Source organism: Salvelinus fontinalis, chromosome 39, assembly GCF_029448725.1.
Source record: "Salvelinus fontinalis isolate EN_2023a chromosome 39, ASM2944872v1, whole genome shotgun sequence".
Taxonomy (NCBI): domain Eukaryota; kingdom Metazoa; phylum Chordata; class Actinopteri; order Salmoniformes; family Salmonidae; genus Salvelinus; species Salvelinus fontinalis.
This window is the reverse complement of record NC_074703.1, coordinates 25704773-25729245: the sequence shown is the minus strand read 5'-3', so window position 1 is coordinate 25729245 and position 24473 is coordinate 25704773. Positions and strand designations below refer to the sequence as shown.

The 24473-nt window shown below is 45.9% G+C and overlaps 1 protein-coding gene across 2 annotated transcripts in view; it reads left to right on the top strand.

The window, feature by feature from the left end:
* The first annotated feature begins 1785 nt into the window (after positions 1-1785).
* LOC129838915 (cGMP-inhibited 3',5'-cyclic phosphodiesterase 3A-like) overlaps positions 1786-24473 on the top strand; it is a 104660-nt gene continuing 81972 nt past the window's right edge. For both annotated transcript variants that reach the window (XM_055906188.1, XM_055906187.1), the window contains exon 1: positions 1786-3397. In XM_055906188.1, the coding sequence (XP_055762163.1) occupies positions 2477-3397 (921 nt within the window). In that variant the 5' untranslated portion in view covers positions 1786-2476. The remainder of the gene's footprint in view (positions 3398-24473) is intronic.

Sequence of the window (24473 nt, the reverse complement as noted above, 5' to 3'; positions counted from 1 at the left end):
TGTCCTACTGCGAAATGGATTTGGTCCTACTGCGAAATGGATTTGTCCTACTGCGAAATGGATTTGGTCCTAATTGTGTTGAATGCTAACTATTGTGTCTCATTAACAGGAATGCTGCACCCTTTAAAAAGGGGTCTGCCCTCAGCACCACTGAGCAAAGCACGGCAAGACAGAGAGGAGAGGAGCTGCACTCCAACCAGCCAGCTTTACAATAACATTGTAATACCTATGTACGGACAGTGTGTTTCAAGACTATCTATGAACCATAAACAGATGATTTCAGCCTTCGTGGTAGGGCTCCGGTGTAACACTCATAAAACTAGGCGACCAAAACACTCAGGGTAATCACAAAATGTACAGAGGTCTGTCTTTGCGTGCACACCTCCTTGTATGTTCTGATCTGGCGTTAGTCACGTGTTTGTTTTAGCTTGGGTACATTAGCGGTGGTCTCTGTTTGACACATCACACTCTCTTCATCTTGGACTGCTCAGAGCTGTTTGCTTTGAGAACGGGTCCTTGCCATGTGAGATCCATCAGCTTAGGCCTATTCCGTTCTTTTGTCCAATAAACATGTTAAGGTTAAGTTGGAGAGCAGGGCTTTGCCGTTCATTTTTAAACGTCTTTTAGTGGTTTTGTATAACACCTGAGTGCAAATGTACAATGTTGCCTTTAAAACTAAGCAGGGTTGGTCCTGGTCGGTCCGTGGATGGGAGACCAGATGTTGCTGGAAGTGGTGTTGGAGGACCAGTAGGAGGCACTCTTTCCTCTGGTCTAGAAAAATATCCCAATGCCCCAGGGCAGGGATTGGGGACATTGCCCTGTGTAGGGTGCCGTCTTTTGGATGGGACGTTAAACTGTTGACCTGACTCTCGGTGGTCACTAAAGATTCCATGGCACTTATGATTAGAGTAGGGGTGTTAACCCTGGTGCCCTGGTTAAATTCCCATTCTGGCCCTCATACTGTATCATCACAGCCACCTAATCATCCCCAGCTTCCAATTGGTTCATTCATCTCCCTTCATCTCCCCTGTAACTATTCCCCAGGTTGTTGCTGTAAATGAGAATGTATTCTCAGTCAAATTACCTGTTAAAATAAGGGTTCAATAAATAAATAAAAAGTGCATGTAAGGTCCTGCATTAACAAGGTAAAATGTGACAACACAGAGCTGGTAGGGAGGGAGGTTGGATGTGTGACCTCTACCTGTGGCATACTGTAAACACAATCTCAAACACCTTTCCTCTCTGAATACACTGCTCCCAAAAGTTGTTATATTCTACCAAAATATGTGAGGAGTTTATATTCCAAATCTAACTTGGGTCCCAAATGGCACTCATTCCCTATATAAACCACTACGTTTTAACTATATAGGGAATAGGGTGCCATGTATGCCACTTCACAAACCTCAGATCCAGTCTTACATCAATCACATTTATTTATAAAGCCCTTTTTACATGAGCCGATGTCACAGAGTGCTGTACAGAAATCCCGCCTAAAACCCCAAACAGCAAGCAATGCAGATGTAGAAGCATCATGTGAATTGCCCTTCAGTTGCACCTGCCTGGTCTCCTCTTTACTGACAATCGATTTGGCTTACCGTAAAATAATGTGATAAGTTGATAAGAGTTGATAAGATCATAAAAAGTGAAAGATAGCCTAATGGTTACCCTTTGAAGTTCATTCCTTTCATGAAATACGCTATGAGAGAAGAGGTGTAAATTGAGCTCATCTTTTTAGGATATGGATTGGATGACGTAGCCCATGATGAAAGTGAGTTTAATATGCATTATTCAAGGTACACCTTCCTGTGACGCCTTCGAGCCACCGGACCAAGCCGGGGCTCTATTTCATCTCCGTAAAAAAATACACCAGGAAATCTCTATGTAAACATGGTTTACGTCCGCGCAGCAGTATGCCACGCTTCGGCAAACTCCGCTGCTGTTCCTTCAATAGGAGAGTAGTAGCCTAGCCTATGAAGAGCAGAAGAAACGTGAGGGAGACATAACACCGAGAGAGAAACAGACGGAGCGGCACAAAGGAGAGGGGAGAGTGTTGTGCGAGAGGGCGATATAGAGGGAGATGAGAGGAGATGCAGGCAGTGGCCTAGATGTGCGAATCGCCAAGAGTTGCTCTTTCTGGTTCACTGGATGGAGGCTGCTCCCGCGCAGAGAGGACTAGAGAAAATATGGGGATGTTTTACGCGGTTTGTTGAAGTCTACACAGTGAACCGTTACCTTTTTTCAGTACGTTTGTTAGTTCAATCAATAGTGTTCTGTATTTTTATGTAGTCTACATTGTGTGTGTTTTGGGGAGAAATGGGTCAATAATTTGGAAGCCCCATGCAGTAGCGCACAGTCCCACACACTGCCGGGCGTTATGGCTCTCTCTATCAAACATGGTATGAAAATGCACTGAGCCGTTTACATTTACACACTGCAGATATATAGTTCACGCCGCTTCCTTCGCTCCCTCTATGTGATGGCGATGGAAGTGGAAGCTGACAGTGGCAGAGGTATATCAAGGAGGGCTCATGAGAAATGCCCGCGGGCGGTGGAGCGCAACGGCTATGTGAAAACATGTGTCACTCCTCTGTATCAGGACGCAGGCTGCCAGTCGTGGCTGAGACTCGCAGAAATATGGAGTTCCCGGAGACTGACCTCCGCAGTGTGTGTGGGCTCTGTATCGGTTATTCTCGCTTTGCTGGTTAGATTGGTTGACTGGGACGTGGAGCAGCAGAGTTGCGGCCGTAACAGAGAGCATAACGGCGAGTCTGGATCTCTAGTTCATTTCGTGGCGAGCTGTGTGGTGGAACTGTTGTCGAACGTTTGGTACCTGGTGTCCCCCGTCTTCACTCTCGTATGTGCCTTCTTTTGGGTTGGCTTGTACCTGATCCGTTGCGGGGTGCTGATCCGGACCGCCGTGTTTCTGTTGGCAGTGTGTCACTTGGGCGAAGCCGCGGCGCAGTCTCTCCTGCACGGTGCGGAGGACCAGTTGCTGTCGTTTACCGCCACCGTGGTGGTTCTGTCCTGTCTAGCCGGCGGGGCGCTGATGGTGGTCAGGCTCGGACAGGGGGTTTCCGTCATCGTCTTCATCAGCATCATCAGGACTGTGTCTCTCATCTCCCTCAACAAGGTCCGGGCCAGCTGGAGACCCTACCTCGCGTACCTGGTAGGAGTGTTGGGGGTCCTGCTAGCGAAGTATGCTGACCGGCTCCTGACGGGCTCAGGGCCACTCGGGGCGGGTTGTAGCTACGTGACAGCGGGGAAGGAAGATAATATCATTCCCGTGTTTAAAAGACGACGGAGGTCCAGTTCGGTGGTCTCTTCAGACATGGCGCACAGTCACAGTAACAGCAAGTCCCACCGAAGGACCTCGCTCCCATGCATTCCACGGGAACAGGTAAAAGCTTAGCTATAATTTGAATGTTTGGCTTTTTTTTTCGGGCAAGGGAATGGCACAAAAATGTGCCCACAATTAACGCATTGTGCCCGAATGTATTATTAGGATTATGATTAGTGTTATTGTTATTAGGCATATTATTATTACATTAGACGGGTCCTTCGAATTACTTTGCGGGATGCCTCAAAGCTCAGCTTCTTCTCCGACACATATTCCTATAGGCTACTCTGAATATCGAACACGTGTGTTAACTTGTGCCGATTCTATCATGAGCACTTTATCTACGCTATTAAATGGAAATACTGTCTGCATGCACGTTCCAACCCCTTTTCCCTTTCCCGTTCTATTTTAAAGTAGGCCACTGTTCAAATGGCAAGCATGTGTTTGTGCTTTTGTTAAATAACTGTATGCCACTGTCCAGTGGTCAGTATAGTGTATATACTGTGTGTCCAGTCCCTCCATCTAGTGAAGGATTGCTTTGCCCTTCAGGTAGTAAGTCATACCAGGGTGGGGCACCTGAGACAGAGTCAGGGCTGATAACCAGCCCTTAAACCCGGCCTTTTGTTTGACCTGGCCGGGTGGCTGTGGGTCGGAGGAAAGGCTTTCACGTCAGCTCACACCAATTTGAAAAGGTTATCAGTAGTTAGAGACTGATATCAAACACATTTCCGCATGGTTTACTGTAATTCATGTGTTTTTTTATACGGCAGTTACCGGGAATTGCATTCTACAGACCGGCTTGAATGTGGCTTCAATGGATAAGAAATTAATCTTAAATGTGAAGGTACACATTCTAGAGTAGCTTTTTATTGTATTCAAGTGCATTTACTGACCTTGCCTATTGTTTTATTCTGCCTCGTGCTTGGTTTATTTTTATGTCTAAGGACACTGTGTATCCCGAGAAGGGTTTCCTGTCTTTAAGGACAGATTCTGTGCAATGTTGGACTTTTTTTGGTACCTCCTGATGTCTTTTCTCATCATTGAATTGCAATCCAAAGTTAGTACAGCTGCTACATTTTAGATGCAGATGTACAAGTGTTGTGCGCGGGGCTCCCCAAGTATACGGCCTTTATAAGCTGTACAACAGAGAAGACATGCTGTGCTGCTGGCACCGTTCTTTTTTATCCTCCTCAGCATGTATGAGGTGAATGAACACATAGGAAGCTGAGGTACTCTCGTATGTTAACCAGACCTGTGGGTAGTGTTCATAATTTATCATCTCAACTGTGAATTCTACAACAAAGGGAATCAACAACGACTGATCTCTGTCATACAACACCCTTCACTCGTAAACGTTAGATTTTGTTGTCCCTGATCTTCAAGGGTAAACTTTCACAACAGCTCTACCTCCTCCATACCTTCTCAGCAGTTACTACTGTGTTGCCTCCCATGGAAGTTACGCCCTCTGGTGATAGATTAGAATAAAACAAAAATAAAAAGGTATCCAAGTTGAGATAATATCCAAGCAGACGTTTTGTGTTAGCAGAAGGCATGTCACACTATTAAAGATGGGATACTGGACACTCCAAAAGGTTTCGATTTTATTTGTCCCAGAGGGCAAATGGTTTTGCAGCAAAGGAGCATAAAAAACAACATTGAACATATAAAATCCACATGGATATCCACAAGGATAGTGCACATTGTACTCTGGACTAGCACACTGTCTAAACTCTTGAATATAATGACTTATTTTTAAGTAAGAGGCCCTAGCTGGCCCTAGCTTCGTACGGATGTTTATTGCAACCTGTTTAGGCCATGTGTTTTGGTGTTGACTGTTGAGTGACTTTGGGCACATCCCTTTTGAACTGTACATTGTGTTAGTGCTGGGTCATCTGATCAAATCGTGTTCAATGATGCCGACCAACCTCACTAACAACACACAACGACACGAGGTCTGACAAATTGTCCCTCCCTCTCTCAGAGTACTTGGTTACGGGAGCTTTGATACGCAAGAGGCCGTGCGATTGGTCAGGGTGAGTGCTGTGCGGAGCGGCAGGCCAGGCAGCATGTCCGGTCCTCCACAGGCGTTTCCTTGAAGTGAGTTGCGCAAGCCTCTTGAGAGAGAAGGCTAGCTACACCAGGAGAGGCTCGCTGGCTGGATCAAAACATGTCTGTCTGTAAAATAGGGCCTGATGGCAGGTCAGCAGAGTATGTGCTGTACAGTATGGGAAATTATCACATGTCACCTATGATGGCAGGACATTATTCTGTATTCTCCATAGTGAATGGCTTTTTAGTGCAATACAAATAGAATAGGGTCTAATTTTAGAAGCAGCCTAAGGATAAAAAAAATGAACTAATCTCGTTTTGTGTGCGTGTGTGCTTGCGTGTGTGTGTGTGTGTGTTTGTGTCTAGCTCTCCTCTGGGTGCAGTTCTCGCTCAACTCAGGGAAGCATAGATTTTCATAAACCTGCCCTCCTGCAGTATTTATGAGCCAGCCTCTGCTGACTGCCTGCCAGAATGTGTTCTTGCTTTACATTGCAGCATCCAGCAGCCCCAAGAAGTCCTCCACTGCTACTTCAAACTTTCCTGTCGTCATTGTTTTGCTCTCTGTAGCCACAATGTCACGTTTACAATGTGTTTATAAATGTGTAAGGTAGGCTTTATGAACATTCGGTTCTTAGTAAATCCTTACCATCTGTATAATATAGCATGTATAGTTTGAGGAAGACATTGTAATGTCAGATGAAACCGTTTCAGATAGATTACTGGTTCATAAATAGCTTTTTAATGAATTTCTGGGGGATTTCTTAGAACGTTAGAGCACTTCCAATAACATATCATGATATACATTTCTTTTTAGACAGTATGAGTAGCTCTGCGGTAGCGCTGCAGTGGACTAGCTAGCTGCAAAAACTGTTTGTATTTCAGCAGAGGCTTCTAGAGGGATATGATTCGAGGAAATAGCATTTTCTAGTGAGTTTGGGGCTGCTTCAATCCAAACTTTGGCTCAGGAATAGAGAAGTTGTAAATTGGACATTTAAAAAAGCAATTTTATATGAGATTAGTTTATGCCTTGGTTCTCCTTCTCATTTTCCCTATCCACACACACAAGAGGACTGTATATTCTACAATGCCATACATTATAACAATGCTTCTGCTAAAATAATTGAATGCTTGAAAAAGAATTGGGGAATGAGGCTCCAATAGTCCAAACAGTTATGAATTTTGTTCAATTTTCAAACTGTATATTACCTAATTATCAACCGTCTTAATATTTCTATGCCACAGCGAGAAAGAGAGTGATAGAGGGAATGACAGAGAGAGAGAGAGAAAGAGAGAGAAGGAGGGTGTGATTCAGTTAAATTTGAAGGAGAAAAGGGTGCAGCGAGAATCTATTTGAGGGAAACCCTATTCTCTCAATGACGCACATTCATTCCCACAGAGACTTGCCACATTATGCTCTGTGCCATAGATTCCTGAATTTCTGTGCCACTGATACAAGGTTAGTAGGCTGGACTATTCTATCTGCCCTCATAGGTTTAGACTGTTGTTCCCAAAAGGGCCTGGATCATGTACAGATGTAGGATCTTAATTTGATCACCCTGTTGCAGGAGAACTGCAATGTAAATCTTGTAGTGAATTTGAGGGTTTAAAAGGCTTCTGAAGTTTGTAATTCCCACTTTGAAATTTAAGACTTGTATCAACCCCTACTTGTATCAGCCCCTACAAAAATGTAGATTAATTATAATCCACATAATAATTCACATTTCCTGTTGATGCAGGATTATTTTCATGCTGTTGCAAGCTGGCTCAAATTAAGATCCTACATCAATCAATCAAGTTTGTTTTATATAGCCCTTCGTACATCAGCTAATATCTCGAAGTGCTGTACAGAAACCCAGCCTAAAACCCCAAACAGCAAGCAATGCAGGTGTAGAAGCACGGTGGCTAGGAAAAACTCCCTAGAAAGGCCAAAACCTAAGAAGAAACCTAGAGAGGATCCAGGCTATGAGGGGTGGCCAGTCCTCTTCTGGCTGTGCCGGGTGGAGATTATAACAGAACTATGCCAAGATGTTCAAAATGTTCATAAGTGACAAGCATGGTCAAATAATAATCATGAATAATTTTCAGTTGGCTTTTCATAGCCGATCATTAAGAGTTGAAAACAGCAGGTCTGGGACAGGTGGCGGTTCCATAACCGCAGGCAGAACAGTTGAAACTGGAATAGCAGCAAGGCCAGGTGGACTGGGGACAGCAAGGAGTCATCATGCCCGGTAGTCCTGACGTATGGTCCTAGGGCTCAGGTCCTCCGAGAGAGAGAAAGAAAGAGAGAAGGAGAAAATTAGAGAGAGCCAAGATTTTCAAAATGTTCATAAATGACAAGCATGGTCAAATAATAATCAGGAATAAAAGTCAGTTTGCTTTTCATAGCCGATCATTAAGAGTTGAAAGCAGCAGGTCTGGGACAGGTAGGGGTTCCATAACCGCAGGCAGAGCAGTTGAAACTGGAACAGCAGCAAGGCCAGGTGGACTGGGGACAACGAGGAGTCATCATGCCTGGTTTGCCGTGACGTATGGTCCTAGGGCTCAGGTTCTCAGAGAGAGAGAAAGAAAGAGAGAACGAGAGAATTAGAGAGAGCATACTTAAATTCACACAGGACACTGGATAAGACAGGAGAAGTACTCCAGGTATAACCAACTGAATCTAGCCCCCCGACACATAAACTACTACACAAACTACTGTAAAAACAGATTAACTTGGAACCGGTTTGTACTTAACATAGTGGCTTGTTGTGTGTGTGTCGCAGCTAGGCCCCTCACTCACAACCAAAATGAGGTTGGCCGTGCCGAGCTTGTGTGTGTGCTTGTGTGTGTGTTGAGCATATTCCTCTACATGTTGTCATAGTGTATATTCACCTGTTTTCATCTTGTCGGAAGCAGAGAGGGTGTCATTTCCACCTGACGACGAGACTTGCCGAATGTTGACTTTATTAGTCTGCCTAGCCCTCTCTGTTTAATTGAGCTTGTCTGTGTGTGAATGGACAGAGGGATCTTTTACGCACACTCACTCACTCACACGCACTCACAAGCTCAGCACGGCCAACCTTATTTTGGTTGTGAGTGAGAGGGGCCTAGCTGAGACTGTGAGAGGGTGTCCGAGGAATGTGTAGCTTCAGCTGGATGATGGGGCCGCTGGCTGCCAAACCTCATTCATTTAAAAAAAACAGCGCTGCCCAGCGACCCGAGTCTCAGAGAACAGCATCACCAGAACATGGTCCTGAAGAGGAAGAGAGACGGAGAGGCTGAGGTAGGGAGGTAGAGAGAGATGCAGGGGAAGAAGGGAGTGGGAGTTAGAAGCAAAGAGAGAGAGAGGGGGAGATGCAGAGAGGGAGAAAAGAGGGAGCAACAGAGGAAGATGTAGATTGATAGATAGAGAGGCAGGGGTAAAGGGTAGGAGAGGTGGAGAAGGAAAGACGGAGAGCAAGCGAAGAGAGCCGTGCCCCTATGTCACCAGGTGTGCAGCTGTAGCTCTTATGAAGCAAAAAAAATGAATGGACTGCCTCATTCAGACCAGAGGTAGGTGGAGAAGGAGGGAGGGAGGAATGGAGGGCAGAGAGCAAGTGAGGAAGAGAAGGATGGGGATGGAGAGTGGTGAAAGACATAAGAGAGATGGAGAGAAATGAAGGAGGGAGAACAGTTTCCTGCCAAGTCTACCAAAGATGTCAGTCGTAGCAGGACAACAGCCTAGCTGGCCTGTGGAACCTCACCACTGTTCTTATAAACACACCACAGCGCCGCTCTGCTCACCAAAACACTAACAGACACCACGTTCAAATACTAACACACACTCACTCCAAACACTTAAACATTTCTACAGTTTCTGCCGCGGCTGCCAAGACAGTGTCTCCTATATAGACAATGGTTCTTTTCCATGTACTTGTTTTTTTCTATCCAGTACCTGAAGGTACATTAGGATTGAAGTTGTTTTCGCTTTCCGTTCACTGGTGAAACATAGCAGATGCCTGCATAGTCTCACAGTAGCCTATGAAAAGCCAGTATTGTGTCTGGAGTTAGAGACCAGAGTCATCCCAAAGAGAGATTCTGCCTCCGGTTGTCACAGTCTGACTTATCCTCCTCATTAGGAGTTCATTATCAGACTCACGTCAACATCACTCACATGTGAAACAGGAGGGATGGGATGTGTCTGTATGCTTGCCCGGGCAGCCAAGCATATGTGTGTATTCATGCATGATTGTGAAGGCACGTTTATGTGTGTGTCCACACATGTGTGCGTCAGTACCATACTGGTTTGTCCACATACCGGTATGTGTGTGCATATGCAAGGTGTGCCCGCATGTGGATGTGTTTGTGTGTGTGTTTGTGCATCTGTGTACGTTTCTGAGAATGTGTGTGTGTACGTGTGTACCAGCGAGAGAGAGAGAGAAAGCTTGAGCCCCAACTCTAGCTGACTAGCTGTAGCTGTAGGGCTGCTAAGCCCACTGCTGAGAGGCAGCTTGTTATTTTAACCTGGACTGGCCGCTGCCCAGCTCCCTTCTCCCCCGCTCCCCCCCTCCCTGCTCCCTGCCCTCCTCCTCTCTCCCCTGCAACTCACTCCCTGCTCCCAACTTCCTACTCCCCTCACCCTGCTCCCGGCTAGCCTCTCCTCTCTCCTCTCTCCCCTCAATGCGCTCTCCTCTCCCCTCTCCCCATATACAGAGTGGCTACCCTGCTGGCCAGCCATATGAGCCCCTGGCCCCAGACAAGGAGCGTACTGTTACCCAGTCAATGGTGTGTTTTAGTTTGAAAATATGCCCAGGCAGATGGGGAGGGGGGGAAGAAAGCCAGCCTTTAACAGAAACCAGGTCTGTACATCTGTCTGTTTGTCCGTCTGAAAACGAGTGAGAGCCAGGGAGAGCGAGGGAGAGGCTAGAGAAAAAAAGGTTGAAGGATTTTGGTGCAGGGTTTGTTTTCCCTGAGTCTATTTTAATTAGAGAGAGAAGTGGGCTCAATGCTCCCGTGTAACACAGCACAGCACAGCACAGCACAGCACAGCACAGCACAATGCCATGTTCAGCAGGAGAGGCGTGGAGGAGTCTCAGTCGGCGTACAAGGAGGTGTACTGCTGCATGGTCAGTTATTTTGTTTTTTGAAAGAAGGGAAGTTTATTAAAATAATTATGTAAAGGGCGTTTTTATCAGTTCATTGGAGAGAACAGCCAGCCAGCCAATGTGATAAATTGTGTGAATTCGATTAATCATAAGTGTAATGAGAAAATATGCTACATTTCTCAAAATGTCTACAATAGCGTCCTGTTATAAGAAATGGATGGCTCAAGCCCCTGTAGCAGCAGCATTGGAGAACTGTCCTTGAGGAGCCTTCCAGATGACCACAGTCCTCATAAACCATGTATGAGTCCTCATAAACCATGGAGGAGTCCTCATAAACCATAGCTCCTGTCCACAGGTCATGTCACTGTGGTTGATTACCATGGCCTAGTTGAGCATGCAGCGTTACTGTGTTCGGTGTGTGTGTGTGTGTTTGAGAGATGAGTGTTTATAAATGTTCATACTGTTTAACCAGGTCCTTGTTGTAGAATGTAATTATTTCTCAATGGCTTACCTGTCCATATAAAGGTATGAAAAATTAACATTACAGATTGTTGTTGCTTCGGAATAAAATCTCATACAATTGAGCTTTCTGTGGACCAAGAGTGTTCCAGGCTAGCCCTCTTAGTCGCCCAATGCTTCTGCACTGTCATCAGTCTGCTGGGCTGCAGTGTTTGCCCTCCTTACCCTCTGCCTCCCTCCCTGCCTCCTCTAAGGCTCCACAGTGCCTGGTGCTGTGGTTGTCTATCAGATAATTGCCAGCGTAATTGCATCACATGCAGCTGGTAGTGTTTTTCACTTCTATTACTCTCCTTGCTTGTGTAACGCTGCTTTTACGCACAACACAATGGAGACGTGCGCAATGCAGTGAATTGCACGAAGCCGTCTGTTCCTGGAGCCAAAGAGAGCCTGCTGCTGGGTCACACTAGGTTGGATCAGATCTTTATCCTGAGAAATGGGTCTGGGATTGGATAGGGACAGTAGGCTACTTGCCTGTTTCTGCTTAAGCCAAGAAGTTGTTGTCTTGTTTTGGCAAGGCAACAGTGTACTAGTATTGGATGCAGATGTCTTGGAACTATTAATGAGTCATAAGTTAGCTCTGCTTAGCTCAGCTTGTATGGATGAAGGGATATTGCTCAAATGCATCATGTTAAAAACATTCAGTAGTATATAGGTCAACTTTGTGATGGAACGGAAGCTGTTTTGGACCTGGATATCTTTAAGGTTCTATCTTTGGGTTCTAACTATTTATGTAGAAGCAAAATGGTATACAGTGCACTCCAAAAATATTCAGACCCCCTTGACTTTTTCCGCATTTTGCTACATTGCAGCCTTATTCTAAAATGTATTAGTTCTTTTCCCTCATCAATCTATACGCCATACCCCATAATGACAAAGCAAAAACAGGTTTGAAGAAATTGCTGCTAATTTATAAAAAAACAAGAAGTTGAAATATTACATTTACATAAGCGTTCAGACCCTTTACTCAGAACTTTGTTGAAGCACCTTTGGCAGCGATTACAGCCTTGAGTCTTCTTGGGTATGACGCTACAAGCTTGATACACCTTTTTTGGGGGGAGTTTGTCCCATTCTTCTCTGCAGATCCTCTCAAGCTTTGAAAGATTGGATGGGGAGTGTCGCTGCACAGCTATTTTCAGGTCTCTCCAGAGATGTTCAATCGGGTTCGAGTCTGGGCTCTGGCTGGGGCACTAAAGGACATTCAGAGACTTGTCCCAAAGCCACTTCTGCGTTGTCTCGGCTGTGTGCTTATGTTCGTTGTTCTGTTGGAAGGTGAACCTTCATCCAAATCTGAGGTCCTGCTCTGCTCTGGAGCAGGTTTTCATCAAGGTTCTCTCTATATTTTGCTCCGTTCATCTTTCCCTCAACCCTGACTAGTCTCCCAGTTGCTGGCACTGAAAAACATCCCCAAAGCGTGATGTGGCCACCACCATGCTTCACCGTAGGGATGGTGCCAGATTTCCTCCAGATGTGACGCTTGACATTCAGGCCAAAGAGTTAAATCTTGGTTTCATCAGACCAGATAATCTTGTTTCGCATGTCTGAGAGTCTTTAGGTGCCTTTTAGCAAACTCCAAGTGGGCTGTCATGTGCCTTTTACTGAGGAGTGGCTTCTGTCTGGCCACTCTACCATAAAGGCCTGATTGGTGGAGTGCTACCGAGATGGTTGTCCTTCTGGAAGATTCTCTTATCTCCACAGAGGAACTCTAGCTCTGTCAGAGTGACCATCGGGTTCTTGGTCACCTCCCTGACCAAGGCCCTTCTCCCCTGATTGCTTAGTTTGGCCAGGCGGCCAGCTCTAGGAAGAGTCTTGGTGGTTCCAAACTTCTTCCATTTAAGAAAGATGGAGGCCACTGTGTTCTTGGGGACCTTCAATACTGCAGAACGTTTTTGGTACCCTTCCCCAGGTCTGTGCCTCGACACAATCCTGTCTCTGAGCTAAACGGACATTTCTTTCGACCTTATGGCTTGGTTTTTGCTCTGACATGCACTGTCAACTGTGGGATCTTATATAGACAGGTGTGTGCCTTTCAAAATCATGTCCAATCAATAGAATTTTCCACAGGTGGACTCCAATGAAGATGTAGAAACATCCCAAGGATGATCATTAAATGTATATTTTCATAAAAATCGGTAATCGCCATTTTTGGACGCCGATTATGGCCGATTACATTGCAATCCACGAGGAGACTGCGTGGCAGGCTGACCACCTGTTATGCGAGTGCAGCAAGGAGTCAAGGTAAGTTGCTAGCTAGCATTAAACTTATCTTATAAAAAACAATCAAACGTCACATAATCACATAATCACTAGTTAACTACACATGGTTGATGATATTACTAGGTTAACTAGCTTGTCCTGCGTTGCATATAATCAATGCGGTGCCTGTTAATTTATCATCGAATCACAGCCTACTTCGCCAAACGGGTGATGATTTTATAAAAGCACATTCGTGAAAAAAGCACTATTGTCATAACAATGTACCTAACCGTAAACATCAATGCCTTTCTTAAAATCAATACACAATTATATTTTTTTTAAACCTGCATTTTTAGTTAAAATCATTTCATGTTAGCAGGCAATATTAAGTAGGGAAATTGTGTCACTTCTCTTGCGTTCACTGCAAGCAGAGTCAGGGTATATGCACCCGTTTTGGCCATCTGGCTCATTGCGAACTGTGTGAAGACCATTTCTTCCTATTGAAGACCGTAATTCATTTGCCAGAATTTAACATAATTATGACATAACATTGAAGGTTGTGCAATATAACAGCAATATTTAGACTTTGGTTCCATATTTCACTGAAAGAATAAACATTTTCGAAATGATAGTTTCCAGATTTGACCATATTAATGACCTAATGCTCGTATTTCTGTGTGTTTATTATATTATAATTAAGTCTATGATTTGATATTTGATAGAGCAGTCTGACTGAGCGGTGGTAGGCAGCAGCAGGCTCATAAGCATTCATTCAAACAGTACTTTCCTGCGTTTGCCAGCAGCTCTTTGCAATGCTTGAAGCACAGCGCTGTTTATGTCTTCAACCCTATCAACTCCCGAGATTAGGCTGGCAATACTATAGTGCCCATAAGAACATCCAATAGTCAAAGGTATATGAAATACAAAAAATGGTGTAGAAAGAAATAGTCCTATAATTCCTATAATAACTACAACCTAAAACTTCTTATCTGGGAATATTGAAGTCTCGTGTTAAAAGGAACCACCAGCTTTCATATGTTCTCATGTTCTGAGCAAGGAACTTAAACGTTAGTGTCACGTTCCTGACCTGTTTTTCCTTTTTCTTGTATTTATTTAGTTGGTCAGGGCGTGAGTTGGGGTGGGCTGTCTATGTGTTATTTTCTATGTTGGGGTTTTGTGTTCGGCCTGGTATGATTCTCAATCAGAGGCAGCTGTCAATCGTTGTCCCTGATTGAGAATCATACTTAGGCAGCCTGGGTTTCACGTGTGTTTTGTGGTTGTTTGTATCTCGTGTCAGTGTTCGTGCCACACGGGACTGTTTTCGGTTTGGTTACGTTTGTTGTTTTGTATCTTGAAGTGTTCTGTTTTACTTTCATTAAATAATGAACACTAACCACTCTGCGTTTTGGTCCTCTCCTTCTGTCAGCGAGGACAGCCGTTACAGTTAGCTTTTTTACATGGCACATATTGCATTTTTACTTTCTTCTCCAACACTGTGTTTTTGCATTATTTAAACCAAATTGAACATGTTTCATTATTTATTTGAGATTAAATTGATTCAGTATTGTTGTAATTGTCATTATTCTATATAAAATATAGGGTTATATATAAATATATAAATAAAAATCGGACGATTAATTGGTATCGGCTTTTTTTGGTCCTCCAATAATCGGTATCTGTATCGGCGTTGAAAACTCACAACCGTTCGACCTCTACTTCAGAAAGTATTCATACCCCTTGACTTATTCTTGTATTGAAAATTAAATACAGAAATATTGATTTAGATCACTTTTGGCAGTGATTACAGCTGTGAGTCTTTCTGGGTAAGTCTCTAAGAGCTTTGCACACCTGGATTGTACAATATTTGCACATTATTCTATTAAAAGCGCTGTCAAATTGGTTGTTGATCATGGCTCGACAGCCATTTTCAAGTCTTGCCATAGATTTTCAAGCAAATTCAAGTCAGAACTGTAACTAGGCCACTCAGGAACATTCAATGTCATCTTGGTAAGCGACTCGAGTGTATATTTAGCCTTGTGTTTTAGGTTATTGTCCTGCTAAAAGGGGAATTCATCTCCCAGTGTCTGGTGGAAAGCAGACTGAACCAGGCTTTCCTCTAGGATTTTGCTTCTGCTTGGCTCTATTCCGTTTCTTTTTATCCAAAAAACTCCCTAGTCTTTTCCAATGACAAATATACCCATAACAAGATGCAGCCACCACCATGGTTGAAAATATGAAGAGTGGTAGTCAGTGAGGTGTTGTGTTGGATTAGACCCAAACATAGCGCTTTGTATTCAGGACATAAAGTTAATTTCTTAGCCACATTCTTTGCAGTTTTACTTTAGTGACTTACTGCAAACAGGATGCATGTTTTGGAATATTTTTAATCTATACAGGCTTCTTTCTTTTCACTCTGTCATTTAGGTTAGTATTGTGGAGTAACTGCAATGTTGTTGATCCATCCTCCTATCACAGCCATTCAACTCTGTAACTGCTTTAAAGTGGTGAAATCCCTGAGCGGATTCCTTCCTCTCCGGCAACTGAATTAGGAAGGACGCCTGTACTCATGCAGTGACTGGGTGTATTGATACACCATCCAAAGTGTAATAAATAACTTCACCATGCTCAAAGGGATATTCAATGTCTGCTTTTTTATTTTTTACCCATCTACCAATAGGTGCCCTTCTTTGCGTGGCATTGGAAAACCTCCCTGGTCTTTGTGGTTGAATCTGTGTTTGAAATTCACTGCTCAACTGAGGGACCTTACAGTTAATTGTATGTGTGGGGTACAGAGATGAGGTAGTCATTAAAAAAATCATGTTAAACACTATTACTGCACACTATTATTGAGTCCATGCAACTTATTATGTGACTTATTAAGCAGATTTTTACTCCTGAACTTATTTAGGCTTGCCATAACAAATGGGTTGAATACTTATTGACTCAAAACATTTCAGTTTTACATTTTTTATTAATTTATGAAAATGTCTAAAAGCACACTGTAATTCCATTTTGACATTTTGGGGTAAGCCAGTGACACAAAATCTCAATTTAATCAATTTTAAATGCAGGCTTTTCCACAACAAAATGTGGGCTAAAAGTTAAGGGTGTGAATACTTTCTGAAGGCACTATATGTTTTGTATGCAAGGCCTGAAATGCACAGAGTGAAGTAGAGAAAGCACTAAGACAGTGGGTGTTCTCTCTGCCCTATCCCTCGGCCAGCCTGCCAAACCTGCTCTGTTCTATGTGTTGTTGGAGAAGTAGTTATTCCCTTGTCTTTGAGTGGTAATTTTGTGTACACAAGGCAAGGCATTCTGAGCACAGACGTATGCAGGGACTGAATATAGTGACTGAAGGCGCTTGAAGATGACATCATCATGCTGGTGAACATTAGGCCTTTTTTATTTGTTTGTTTTTCTTTGCCGACACACTGCTTTTTCTCAGATTTTTCATGTGCTGGATACGTTTTATGAGGCCATAGGGATAAGCAGGATTTAATTAATTAATTATTTTTGTCAGGTTCACAACCAGAGTAGTTTTCTTGTCGGTTGTTTTGTGGTGGAGGACGGAGGTTGTATCCTCAGGTGTGTCCCAGCTGCCACACACACACACACACACACACACACACCTCCACCCCCCTTGAATTACAACCAGAAGGCCTAATGGGTTCCAGAGAAGGGAGAGTCCCTTGAAAACCCAGGCCAGATGAATGCTCTGTAATAACAATTGTGTGTGTGTGTGTGTGTGTGTGTGTGTGTGTGTGTGTGTGTGTGTGTGTGTGTGTGTGTGTGTGTGTGTGTGTGTGTGTGTGTGTGTGTGTGTGTGTGTGTGTGTGTGTGTGTGTGTGTGTGAGAAATGGTTGACTGGTGGCTCGTTACCTCACAGCTGCTTGGCTGATGACGCTGTGCAGAATTTGCTTATAAATGCAAAATAACACAGACTTGGGACAACACAGCATGTGTATATCACAGAAAGCGTGTGTGTGTGTAGTGAACAGTAAACACTTTACAAGTGTGTTACATGTGACAGAGGGAGCTAGGGGTGTGAAAAGGGAAGTGGGAATGTGACATTTTGTGAAGGGAGGTGTCTCTGTTCCAAGTCCCTGAGCTGGAGAGATCCACAGAACCCCATCCTACTCTTCTTTCTCCTCCTCCTTTCTCTAAGGTGCCGATGACACTTCCATGACACTAAGGTTCAGTACTTGTTGTCTGAGCAGCCAGAGGTCTCTGGCAGTGACGCATTATGACATAGGGTAACGTGTTAACTGTAGTGGCACAGGGAGATGGGGACGGATACGAAATGAAGCGCAAACATCTCTCCCCCTTGCCTTCATCCAGAGTAGGAAAGGCCCTGTACCAACCCACACAAACTGCACTGGTCATTACATAAGACCCAATGTCCACTGTCCTGTCCTTCTACATCTCGCTCTGCATGCTTAGATGTAAATGTGTGTGTGTCTCTCTCTCTCTCTCAATTCAAAGTGTTGTTGGGGAAGTAGTTATTCCCTGGTACTTGGGTGGTAATCTCTCTCTCTCTAACTCATACCATCTTAGTCTCCCTCGCCCTCCAGTCTCTTTCCTCTTCTCCCTCTTTCTCTGTCCTTTATCTCTCTCTCAGTCCATCTTTCAGAGGACAGATGCCAGCGGCGGCATAGCGTCCTCAGCTGCCATCACACACTGTTATGTAAGGCAGATCTCTGTGTGTGTGTGTGTGTGTGTGTGTGCGTGTGCGTGTGCGTGTGTGTGCGTGCGCGCACGCGCATTCATGTTGGCCTGATTTGCCCAATGTGTCTGTGATGGAACGGGCCATCATGTGGGGCTGGGGTGGACCATCATGTAGAGCTGTGGTGGAGGATGGTAACTGAAACATGGTTGGTTGTGTTTACACTATTTATACTCATGCTTCTCAAAGTACTGAAAGCCCATGTCCTAGGCCCGTAACTTTGTTCACGGTCCCTCCCTGCCACCCCCACAGGAGACCCACATAGTCGGCAGATCCATCCACCTGACCTGTGCTCCATGCTATGCGCTTTAGCTACCTTCTTCATCTGTGCTTTAGCTATGTGCAAAAGCATTTATCCATGCTTTATCCATAAATCCTATCTCCAAGGTTTATCCTGTAGTCTATTTTATTACCACTACTGCTCTGATCTTATCAGAAAGGATGATCTGATGATGCAAATATATACTGTCAATAAATCTAGTTAGTCAGAACATTGGGCTAATCCAATCAGTCAGCAGGTCCCCGGGCCTGGGAGGGCTCATCGTAGGGCATGTACTGGAGAGTTGGCTTTGATCCCATCGTCCCATCTGCAGGGAGGATGTTCAGCCACAACATTCAATGCCTCTCAAATTGGTTGGATGAAATCGTTTTCTAAAACTTATTGTGTCTGTATGATGTAAGCTCTGTCCGTTAGATGAGGAAGTTCACTGGTCGGGTCTGCTGTTAGACTTCATTGCTCAGTATGAACTGTGTTACCAAACTCTCTAAATAATGAAGGGGCCATAAAGAGCATCGTTCTCTGAAAAACAAAGAGAAAGCTCTTTTCATCCTTTGAACATTTGTGACAAGTAAAAGGGGGGACATTTGCTCTTTGCAGCTGTTGGTTTATGTTTCATGTCCAGCTCCGAGGCAGAACACACACACACACCCCTCTCGTCCCTCCCCTCGTTTTCTGCCCATCTGACATTTCAAACAGACGTGCAGAAGAGCGTACAAGGCAGGCGGGGGGGGGGGGGGGGGGGCGCGACGGGAGGGCTGGCCTGGTCAAATAAACACAGGAGCAGTGATGCTAGTAATCCCTACCAGTCCTGCAAAACACACCCTCTGTGTGTGTGTGTGTGTGTGTGTGTGTGTGTGTGTGTGTGTGTGTGTGTGTGTGTGTGTGTGTGTGTGTGTGTGTGTGTGTGTGTGTGTGTGTGTGTGTGTGTGTGTGTGTGTGTGTGTGTGTGTGTGTGTGTGTGTGAGACCCCTGCAGGGTTGGCTCTAATGGCACTAATGGAGGTTCTGTGTTGTGGTGCTGAGACCATAGACGCTGACGTGTGCACAGATGTTTGAGAATATTTAGGTGATCACTTGGGTCCACAGGGTTTGCGTTCCACTGTGGTTGACTCGTGGTTGTTATGGTTGTCTGTGTGGTTGGAGTTTACGTTCTGCTAATGTTGAACACTGAACACTGACAAGCGTCAAAACCATCACCCAATCCAACAAGCAACACACGTCGCACTTTCATACCCTTAAAAGGAGACACCTCTTACACGTCCTATATCCTTAGTTCTCTCTGAACTCCTCTCTCTTCTCTCCATCTCACCATCTCTCCGTCTCTCTCTCCGTCTTTGTCTTCTCGTTTGTCTCTCCATCTCCTCTTCTCTTTTTTTGCGCTGCTGTTTTTGTGGCTGTGGGAAGACATTGTGAGAGGCAAGAAGCGTCATCGTTAGTGCTCATCTGTGAAACAGACCAGGGGACAGACCACGGCTCTGACGTCTGTACGGGCCATTAGGAGGGGAACACACACAGAACACACACACCATGCGCTTTCCTCACACACACACACAGAACACACAAACACACACACACATAAACACACACACACACTCGTCGGGATCATGTGGTTAGCTGTGCTGTTTGGCACCGTGGGGCCTGTTACTGTCTGTGTTTATGTCAGTGTGGTCCTCCAGGCATGATGTCTCTCCCGTCCATTCACCGTCCATTCACTCTTCCCTGCAGCCATCCGTTCCCTCCCAATTCCTCTCTTTCTCTCCCCCTCTCTCTCTTCCTCTCTATTTCTCCCTTCTCTCTCATTCTCTCTCTCCCTCGATCCCACTCTCTTTGTCTATCCACCCCTCTCTCTACCCCCCCCCCCTCCCTCTCTCCAGTCTCATTCAGGGCAGAAGCCCTTCTTATATTGGATTATGTTGTTGTGGTGTGATGGGCGTTGGGGCGTCTGGTGGTGGTATTACTCGGAAGCAAAGGATTAGGGGAGTTCAGTTTTCTTAGAAAAGCTGTTTTTATCAGGGGTTGGAACCGGTTCAGGGAACAGAACTTAAAACCTGAAAAGAAGGTCGTTTTTCAAGGAACAGAATCAGAACCGGAAAAGTGATCTACAGTGCATTTGGAAAGGATTCAGACTACTGGACCTTTTCCATATTTTGTTGCATTACAACCTTATTCTAAAATGTATGAAAGTTTTTTTTTCCCCTCATCAATTGACACATAATACCCCATAATGACAATGCGAAAACAGGTTTTTCGAATGTTTTGCTAATTTATTAAACAGAAATAATTTATTTACATAAGTATTCAGACCCTTTGCTATGAGACTCAAAATTGAGCTCAGGTGCATCTTGTTTCCATTGATCATCCTTGAGATGTTTCTACAACTTGATTGGAGGCCACCTGTGGTAAATTCAATTGATTGGACATGATTTGGAAAGGCACACACCTGTCTATATGAGGTCCCACAGTTGACAGTGCATGAAGCATGGTGGAGGCAGCATCATGCATTACGGATGTTTTTCAGCTGCAGGGACTTGGAGACTACTCAAATCAAAATAACATTTTATTTGTCACATACGCCGAATACAACAGGTAGGATGCTTTCACCTTACAGTGAAATGCTTACTTACAAGCCCTTAACCAACAATGCAGTTTTAAGAAAAAATAAGTGTTAAATAAAAAATAAAAAATAAATTATAATAATTAAACAGCAGCAGTAAAGTAACAGTAGCGAGACTATATACAGGGGGTACCGTTACAGAGTCAATGTGCGGGGGCATAGGTTAGTCGAGGTAATTGAGGTAATATGTACATGTAGGTAGAGTTAAAGTGACTATGCATAGATAATAAACAGAGAGTAGCAGCAGTGTAAAAGAGGGGGCGGGACAATGCAAATTGTTAAGGCAGTCAATGTTGTTCTCCTCCTCAGACGAGGAGGAGCATGGATCGGACCAAGATGCGGATTGGTAATTGTACATGTTTAATGTAAAAACACAAGAAAACACTACAAAATACAAAACAACAAACGTGACTAACCTCAAACAGTCCTGTGTGGCCCAAACACTAACACAGGAAACAAACACCCACAAAACACCAGTGAAACCCTGGCTGCCTTTGTATGACTCTCAATTAGAGACAAACAATGCACACCTGTCTCTAATTGAGAATCATACCAGGCCGAACACAAAACCCCACATAGAAATACAAACATAGACAAACCCACCCAACTCACGCCCTGACCAACTAAAATGAATACAAAACAAAGGAAAACAGGTCAGGAACGTGACAGAACCACCCACCTATCCAGAGCCAAGCAGCGGGGTAAACGGAGTAAGGGACAGCGCAAGAAGGAGGAATGGACTTGGGACGATGTATTGGACGGTAAAGGTTGCTACACATGGGAGGAGATCCTGGCTGGAAGGGATCGCCTCCCATGGGAACAGGTGGAGGCACTGAGGAGAGCAGAGGCTACTGGAGTAAAGAACCGGAGTTATGAGGGGACGCGTCTTGCACGGAAGCCCGAAAAGCCCGTGAGTAATTCCCTAAAATTTCTTGGGGGGGGGCTAAGGGGTTGTGGGCCAAGGGCAGGTAGGAGACCTGCGCCCACTTCCCAGGCTAACCGTGGAGAGCGGGAGTACGGGCAGACACCGTGTTACGCAGTAGAGCGCACGGTGTCTCCTGTACGTGTGCATAGCCCAGTGCGGGTTATTCCACCTCCCCGCACTGGTAGGGCTAGATTGGGCATTGAGCCAGGTGTCATGAGGCCGGCTCAACGCGTCTGGTCTCCAGTGCGTCTCCTCGGGCCGGCATACATGGCACCTGCCTTACGCATGGTTTCCCCGGTTCGCCTGCATAGCCCAGTGCGGGCTATTCCACCTCGCCGCACTGGCAGGGCGACCGGGAGCATTCAACCAGGTAAGGTTGGGCAGGCTCAATGCTCAAGAGAGCCAGTACGCCTGCACGGTCCGGTATTTCCAGCGCCACCTCCCCGCCCCAGCCTAGTACCTACAGTGCCTACATTACGCACTAGGCTACCAGTGCATTTCCAGAGCCCTGTTCCTCCTCCACGCACTCTCCCTGTAGTGCGTGCATCTAGCCCGGTGCCTCCAGTTCCGGCCCCACGCACTAAGCTACCAGTGCGTCTCCAGAGCCCTGTACACACTATATATTCTCCCCCTACTAATCCTGATGTGCTTGTCCTCAGCCCGGCGTCACCAGTGCCGGTACCACGCATCAGGGGTAGAGTAGGCTTTGAGGATACAGTGTGCCCTGTCCCTGCTCCCCGCACTAGTAGGAAGGTGCTTATCATTAGCACGGTGCCTCCAGTTCCGGCACCACGCACCAGGTCTACAGTGCGCCATATCCGGCCAGAGCCATCCGTCTCACCAGCGCCATCTGAGCCATCCGTCTCCCCAGCGCCATCTGAGCCATCCGTCTCCCCAGCGCCATCTGAGCCATCCGTCTCCCCAGCGCCATCTGAGCCATCCGTCTCCCCAGCGCCATCTGAGCCATCCGTCTGCCAGGAGCCTGCAAAGCCGCCCGTCTGCCATGAGCCTGCAAAGCCGCCCGTCTGCCATGAGCCTACAGAGCCGTCAGCCAGACAGGAGCCGCTAGAGCCATCAGCCAGACAGGAGCCGCTAGAGCCGTCAGCCAGACAGGATCTGCCAGAGCCGCCAACCAGACAGGATCTGCCAGAGCCGCCAACCAGACAGGATCTGCCAGAGCCGCCAACCAGACAGGATCTGCCAGAGCCGCCAACCAGACAGGATCTGCCAGAGCCGCCAACCAGACAGGATCTGCCAGAGCCACCAGCGAGCCATGAGCAGCCAGAGCCGTCAGAGAGCCATGAGCAGCCAGAGCCGTCAGAGAGCCATGAGCAGCCAGAGCCGTCAGAGCGCCATGAGCAGCCAGAGCCGTCAGAGCGCCATGAGCGTCGAGAGCCGTCAGAGCGCCATGAGCGTCGTGAGCCGTCAGCCTGCCATGAGCATCGAGAGCCGTCAGCCTGCCATGAGCGTCGAGAGCCGTCAGCCTGCCATGAGCGTCGAGAGCCGTCAGCCTGCCATGAGCGTCGTGAGTCGTCAGTCAGCCATGAGCTGCCCTTCAGCCTGAAAAGGCTAGATACCCAGAACTGCCCATCAGTCCAGAGCTGTCTCTCTGTCCGGAGCTGCCTTTCAGTCCGGAGTTGCCCCTCTATCCTGATCTCCCTCTCTATCTTTATCTACATCTATAGTCTTATCTATCCCTCTGTCTTGGTTTATCTCTCTGTCCCGGTATTGTCACTATTAGATTTGTTATTAGGAGGATTTTGTGGGGGAAGTAAGAGGGTGGACATTCTTGAAGGGAGGGGGCTAGGATGGATTATGGTGGGATGGGAACCGCGCCCGGAGCCTGAGCCACCACCGTGGTTAGATGCCCACCCAGACCCTCCCCTAGACTTTGTGCTGGTGCGTCCGGAGTTCGCACCTTGTGGGGGGGGTACTGTCACGTTCCTGACCTATTTATGTTAGTTTTGTGTGTTAGTTGGTCAGGACGTGAGGTTGGGTGGGCATTCTATGTTATCTGTTTCTATGTTGTTTTTGGTTTGCCTGGTATGGCTCTTGATTAGAGGCAGGTGGTTTGCGTTTGTCTCTAATTAAGAGTCATATTTAGGTAGGGCATTCTCACTTTTGTTTGTGGGTGGTTGTCTCCTGTGTCCGTGTCAATGTTTGCACCATACGGGACTGTATACGGTTTGTTCATTTCATGTAGTCTGTTCATTTCGTTCTTCACGTTGTATGTAAGTTCGTCGTTCAGGACTGTCTACTTTCGTTTTGTTATTTTGTTAGTTTATAGTGAAGTTCGTGTTTTCGTCTTGTCTTTAATAAATCATTATGTCTTCACAATCCGCTGCGCCTTGGTTCCCTCAATACTCCTCCTTTTCGGTTGAAGAGGAGGAGGATTATCGTTACACAAATAGTCTGGGTAGCCATTTGATTAGCTGTTCAGGAGTCTTATGGCTTGGGGTTAGAAGCTGTTAAGAAGCCTCTTGGACCTAGACTTGGCACTCCGGTACCGCTTGCTGTGCGGTAGCAGAGAGAACAGTCTATGACTAGGGTGGCTGGAGTCTTAGACAATTTTTAGGGCCTTCCTCTGACACCGCCTGGGATAGAGGTCCTGGATGGCAGGAACCTTGGCCCCAGTGATGTACTGGGCCATACGCACTACCCTCTGTAGTGCCTTGCAGTCGGAGGCTGAGCAGTTGCCATACCAGGCAGTGATGCAACCAGTCAGGATGCTCTCGATGGTGCAGCTGTATAACTTTTTGAGGGTCTGAGGA